This window comes from Cibotium barometz, chromosome 60, assembly GCF_041138505.1.
Source record: "Cibotium barometz isolate CiBa-2024 chromosome 60, ASM4113850v1, whole genome shotgun sequence".
NCBI lineage: Eukaryota > Viridiplantae > Streptophyta > Polypodiopsida > Cyatheales > Cibotiaceae > Cibotium > Cibotium barometz.
The window spans coordinates 29206257-29213239 of record NC_141105.1 but is presented as its reverse complement, the minus strand read 5'-3'; the positions used below and the strand labels follow the sequence as shown (position 1 = coordinate 29213239).

Sequence of the window (6983 nt, the reverse complement as noted above, 5' to 3'; positions counted from 1 at the left end):
ACACATTAATTGATTGCGTAGGTGCCCCAGCCAAACACTATTGATTATGGATTATATAATGGCGTATGTGAAGCGCCTTATTGAAGGAGCTTTTCTGAAGACAAGATCAAAGAACTGGGTAAGTTTAGGGTTTAATGGATATCTTTATCTTTCTTATATTAACTTGATTGAAAACTTACCAATTCTCCATCCAATGTAGCTAACAAGAAGATGGTTTAAGCACAATGAAGTGGAGACTTTGAAGAAAGATCTCATTGATTGGTGCCTTCATGCTATGGATGGAGGAGGATCTTCAATTGCATAATACAAAGCGTCATAAACTTATACAATTCTTTTTTGGACATGTAATCATTTTGGATATGTAATAAGTAGAATTCCAAAGTAGCATACTTGGATACATTCCTTTTTAGAAAAGGTGTGTAATTTTGGATATGTAATCACTTTGGATATGTAATCATTTTGGAAAGAATTCCTTTGGATATGTAATCATTTTGCAAAATAATTCCTTTGGATATGTAATCATTTTGGAAGTAAACTATGGAAGTAAACTTTGGAAGTAAACTATGGAGCAAACTTGGACGTCATTTACGAACACCACATTGTAAATAAGAATTCCTTCATATATGCAGCTTTTCTTAATTGCCTACAAAGTAAACTTGGACACCACGAAGTAAATAAGAATTCCTTCATATACGTAGCTTTTCTTAATTTCGAATGTAGCCTTATGTCTTGCAATAAAAATAGAAACACTAGAAATAAACCACAAAGTAAACTTGGACACCACGAAGTAAATAAGAATTCCTTCATATACGCAGCATTTCTTAATTACGAACGTAGCTTTATGTCTTGCCATAAAATAAGAAAGACTGGAAATAAACTACAAAGTAAACTACGAGTAAACTTGGACACAATTCTCTACAAAATAGAAAGACAAGATCTCATAACAAATAAAACAACAAATTACAAAGTAAAAGATACAATTCTCATTACAAAGTAAAAAAGATTTTGATTCTCACTACAAGAGCAGAAGTCTCTCTTGAGATGCAAATACATTGGTAACCCATTGGCCATCCCCAGTCAATTAATGAGAAGCGTCTCTCATCATCTATAGATTCGCCATAGTTTATAGAGGTAATTTTACATGCCACACTTGGAGAAATGAGGAAAAATCTCACGCTCTTGTTCAGTAATGTGGAAATTACCTCAATTGGAGCATGTCGAGAGTTAGAGGCAATAATGCATGGCATGTGTGACATGAGATGGTAACCAACGGGTCTATCATTAAAGTCTTTGTGCAACAATGAGGACACCAAATGCGTGGCCTTTCTTCAAAGCGAACACGATACCTCCCTCGTTGATGCTTTTGCCTGCAACACACCAGTTAAACAAGTATGCTTAGCAAGTTGGAGAAGCTCTTTATCTTGAAGGAGTTGCATGATATTACAAGAATCCATCTTCTTTCCATGGCCAAGCCTTGTTTGTGTAACATTGGCTTGTATTTGGCAAATGCTGCCCTTTGAAGGCATCACAATCTCTTTGGGGGTAATATAATTCATGAGGCTCTCTTTGCAAACATTGAGTTGCTGTAGTAGCGACTTCTTTTGGGCCGAGTCCTTCTTCTCAAGGCCTGCTTCAATTTTGGAAAGGAGGGTTTTTAATTCCTTGATACAAACTTGCACTTCACCAATTGGAGTTTCCTCTAATGTAGCATTATCAACTCCAATGCTAGGGATCTCATCATCTTCTGTGGGTTGAATGGTGATCAATGCATGAGCATTATCAACAATTGGAATAATTGTTTGAAACTATGGAAAGTGCTTTAAGATAATCAGATGTACTCCATATAGGTGCTTGCAATCACTTGTCCAATCCGGCCAATCACAGTAAATACATTACATGTTCACATAGTACTAATGACATGGATTAGAAGAACTTTGAATTTTAAACAACAAGATCATGTCATTTATAATTTTCAAAGTGCATGGATCATTCTCATAGCATTGTAAAAGTCTTTCCCCCTCGTATAACCTTAAGACATGCTTCTGTGATGAGGAGCCATGGATGTTGAACCACTTTCGAATCAACTAGCACCACAAAAACATGTTGCCTTATTTTAGCAAACCAAAAATAATAATAATTAAACTTTAGAGAAAGGATATATGTAGAATTTTAAACTTTACCCATCTCTTGCTTTTGCTTGAAAAACCCTAATAATGTTACACCCATGCGAGAGCCAATTGTGGAATCACCAACAAGTGCATGTAGAAGGTCCAATGCTGACCTGTTGATCCTTGTATACCTTATATATTGTCATAGCCTTTCCACCAAGTTGGTGGTATCAACATTTCCATAGTTGAATAAGCGCCCAAACTTAGGCCATCGTCTTCGCCAAAGACAGTCATGCCCACACCATCCATTGGTGACATATTTCTGAACACTATCATATGCCTAGTAATGTTGCATAAGTTATTGATACTTTTGTTCAAAATCAAATTCTGTAACATTGTGCATCAGATCTGTCATTGAACTATAGAGATGATCTCGCAAATCCTTTGGAACCTACACTTGTAAACAATCACTTCAAAATAAGTTCTTGCCTCGTAAAATATATAAACATTGACTAATAAAGATTGGCATGCTTACCTTTGGAAGAAGATTCTCCACCCAAGCCTTTTTTGTATGAAACCAACAAACAATGATATTACATGCAATTCGTTCATAGATTCCTTGGCCTTCATAATGCCAACATGTAGGGTCTTCATTGACAACCTTGAGCAAAGCATCTAGTTCTTGCTGGGATTTATCAATCTCACGAGGGTTGTGGGTCATACTCCATTCATCCAAGATAATACCATCTTTAGTGTCATCTCTAGGGCAATACTTTCCTGTCTGGTTCCCAGATCATTGGTACACATCATGAACCAAATTGGTATACCAACCCCTTGTTGGTTTGGCAAGACAGCTGCATATAATGGAAGACCAAAAACATTTGTTTTGAAAGTGCTATCAATAGCCCATGTATTGTGCATAGAAATTCGAATTGCCATCTCTAGAATCCAATTGTCTTGGATTATAATAATGAATGGTTTATCTTTATCCTCCTCTGCATGAGGATTGTTTGGCTGGCAATATAATACATGTTTAAAAAAACAAGGCATTTGTAAAAGGTTAATAACAAATATGGTCTCATTAACCACTTGTTTTAAGATTAAAGTGCATACCTTGTCTTGTGTTTTCAAAATCAAGGTTAATAACAAATATGGTCTCATTAACCACTTGTTTTCCCTATATAAATAAATAGGATCAATGTAATTGAAATGTAAACTGAATGACATGCTTGATAGACAAACAATCTAGCTATCACTATTTATCATACCTTCATTGTGTATTTGGTAAGATAGAATGGAGACCTCCTTTCAAATCATAAAGAACCTATAGATTATTTATTCAAGTGGGGAAGCTCTTTCTTTATGCAACCTTTCTTTTGATGTGGACATTTTTGCCACATGCTGCAAAATACCAACATCAAATAAATCCTCCATGCAACACTCAATGACACGTAGATGGACAGAAAGATGATATAATCCATTACGTGTGCCAGGGACATGTCTGTCCCTCATGAGTCATGAATTCTAAGATGAAGGCTGTGTTTGTCGTCCCAGTAGAGTACTCTACTCTTACCTTGAATGGACAACCACATTTCTTTGAGATCCTCAATCTTTTGATTGTTCTTGATCTCCTATGAGGTTTTCCACCTCGATGGCATGAGTAATCAACGATTGTCTTGCCTTGGTCATAGCTCTTACTTGAACGAGCCCTAACTAGCCTAGCTTTATGCTCAATCATTATCTCCTCCAAAGCTCTATCAATTTCATTCTTTTCTACACTCTTTTCATGTGAAAGAAGATTCTTTGGCTCTCGTTTTGGAAGCAGTAAGCCATGGGTTTCAACATAGACTTTTTCTATTATTATTTTACAATCACAAACTGTGAGATAATCCTTCACATAAGAGATATGAATTCCATGGCGTTTGATGCCTACGCACCATGTAGACTTTAGAGTTTGAAGAGTTTCATCTATGCCTTTGTGATATTTTCCATCCGAGAGTACATGACAATCTTGGACTATGCTTTCCCACTCCTCTATGTAGGGAATTTTCAAGTTTGCTGGGGACTTTACACAAAGACAAAAGGAACCATCCCTATTTTGTCCTAAGCAAAATGTTCTCCTTCATTCTTCTCCATCTCTGTAGAGTAAGCACATTTCTACTATCACAAGACTTCAAAGTCTCCAAGGTTGTAGTAATATCCCTTTGGATTACACTTTTCATTACTTCGTAACTTTTCTTATCAAAAGAGTAAAAGGTAGGAGAGACATAGAGATTTGGATCCATTGAAGAAACAATGCTTTGTTTACTTGATGTTTCCTTGCTTTTGAGGGTGTCTTCTCGCGAGAAGCTCTTGAATATCGGCATCATCACTCATTTCACCGTAGAGCTTGTATCATCAACTAAGTCCTCCTCCTCCTCGAGCACAAAATCACTTGAATCATCTTCAAGCCAATCCATCCGTCTACACGAGATATCAAACAAGAGAAAAATGATGAGAAGAGGAATGAAGCCCACTTACCACCCGTCCTAGTTTACCACCTATACCCAGTTTACTTCGTAGTTTACTTTATACAGAGCGCTCATTTCCAAGTTTTTTCTACTTTACTGGCCGGCCTAGTTTACTTCCTAGTTTACTTTCTAGTTTACTTTATACAGAGTGCTCATTCCCAAGTTTTTTTCTTAGTTTACTCCCTAGTTTACTACGTAGTTTACCATGAGCTAGCTTAGTTTACCTTGACTTGTAGCCTTCACGTTGGACACCTAGTTTACTTTGGGACACTCAAGACTTCAAAGAAGGGCCTCTCCTTAAAAATCTCTTCTTATTCTAAAATTCTCCAAGTTTTAAATTTTGATCATTCCTTCTATATCCACCTAAAAGTTTGTGCATGTCGCTTTATTCCTTCTATATTCACCAATTGAGAATTATTCCTTCAGCATGTTTTCCCACACTGTTCTCGGCGATACGCAGTTCACCGACCCTAGTTTACTTTTGCATCAGCGGCCACGATTTGTACCCCAACTTCTCCATCACTCCACAGCTTCCGATTTCATCTGACTAGGGTCTTAAAGACCCCGTGGCACTTAGTCTCGTGAGGCTCGCTCTCCACTAAGGGAGGGTGGCAACAAACAGGTGTGTGAGAGTGGGTGGGTAATAAACTATGCTTTTCTCGTGAGAGTAATGGGTAATAAACCATGCTTTTCTCGTGAGAGTAATTTCTTTTCGAGCCCGGGGTCGACAAATTGAGCACCACATTTTATGAAGGTTAAAATTATGAGCTGTGAGTGTGATCAGTGCCAGGAGTAATGGAGGAAGGACGCGTCAGTAATGGAGGGAGACGATAAGCGTGAGCTGTGGTGGTTGAATAGTCGCTTTCCCGAAGATGTATGTAGTAGTAGAGTGTGTCTTTGTGTGTTAGAGAGCGAGAGACAGAGAGAGAGAGAGAGAGAGAGAGAGAGAGAAGAACTTGTAAGGAGGTGGAGTGGGGGGGGCGAAGATGCCGTCTCATCCAGTAGAGGAGTCCAATTCCGAGAGCCTCTTTGGAATGGGCGTGTCTGCGGAGCAGTTCTACGAGAAGCATGGCGTAACGCACTCCGAGGAGTTCATGATCAACAGCAGGGGGATGCGCATCTTCACGCAGTCGTGGGAGCCAGTGGCGCAGGAAGGGGGAGCCATCAAAGGCACGGTGCTGGTCCTCCACGGCTTCACAGGAGACAGCAGCTGGAGCATCCAGCTCACATCCATCGGCATCGCAGAGAGAGGCTTCTCTGTTCACGCCCTCGATCACCAGGGCCACGGCAAATCCGACGGCTTGCGCGCCCACATCCCCGACATCAACCCCGTCGTCGACGACTGCATACAATTCAGCAACAAAATCAAAGAGAAGAGACAGCACAAGGGCCCCTTCTTCATCTTCGGCGAGTCCCTCGGTGGCGCCATCGCCCTCTTGGTCCACCTCAAACAACCTGATGCTTGGGATGGCATCATCCTCAACGGGGCCATGTGTGGTATCTCTCAGAAATTCAAGCCCCCTTGGCCTATGGAGCACCTCTTGGGCCTTGCAGCTGCTACCATACCCACTTGGCCCATTGTGCCCACCAAACCTATAGGCCCTCTTTCCTTCAAGGAGCCATGGAAGTTGCAGCTTATGAGGAAGAACCCACATAAAATCACCCTCAGGCCTCGCCCTTCCACGGCCTTAGAGTTCCTGCGAGTGGTGGCTGAGATTGAGTCTCGCCTGCAAGAGGTGAAGGTGGCCTTCCTTGCTGTCCATGGAGAGCTTGATGTGGTGTGCGACCCGCAGGGAGTGGTAGCTCTGCACGAGAAAGCCAGCAGCACGGACAAGACCCTCAAGATATACAAGGGGATGTGGCATCAGATCGTCGGAGAGCCCAAAGAAAATCTGGACATCGTCTTCTCAGACATCTGCTCATGGCTCGAAGCCAGAGCTGCTGCTGCGGCTGCTTCTTAAAACTGCTATAAAACACGGCTAAGGTTCTCTGCCGGTAGGGTGCATATTGTTCGTTGATCCTCATGAATGTCCATCTTTGGTCTCATGTATGTTCATCTGTGGTTCATTGACTCTCATGCAAGTTTTATGTGATGAAACGACTAATCGAATAAGAGGCCACTTCCAAAAATAATAATTAATGTACAATAAAATATACCAATGAAGATCGCATCATTTTTTGAGACAAAAAATGATGGGATATATATAGATGTATATATCGTTCTCTCTCTCAATCATGTATGTAGGTATGTGTAAGTATATATATGTGTGTGTGCGTGCGTGTATGTGTATAATGAGCACGTATAGAGTTGTGTGTGCGCAAGAGAGAGAGAGAGAGAGAGAGAAAGACATATGATAATGAAGAG

At 40.2% G+C, this 6983-nt stretch overlaps 1 protein-coding gene across 1 annotated transcript; it reads left to right on the top strand.

Annotated features, from left to right (window-relative positions):
• Positions 1-5338: 5338 nt before the first annotated feature.
• On the top strand, positions 5339-6748 carry LOC147605217 (caffeoylshikimate esterase-like). Its single transcript, XM_086794147.1, has one exon. The coding sequence runs from the start codon at positions 5605-5607 to the stop codon at positions 6577-6579; it is 975 nt and encodes a 324-aa protein (XP_086650273.1). The 5' UTR covers positions 5339-5604; the 3' UTR covers positions 6580-6748.
• The last annotated feature ends 235 nt before the right edge of the window (positions 6749-6983 follow it).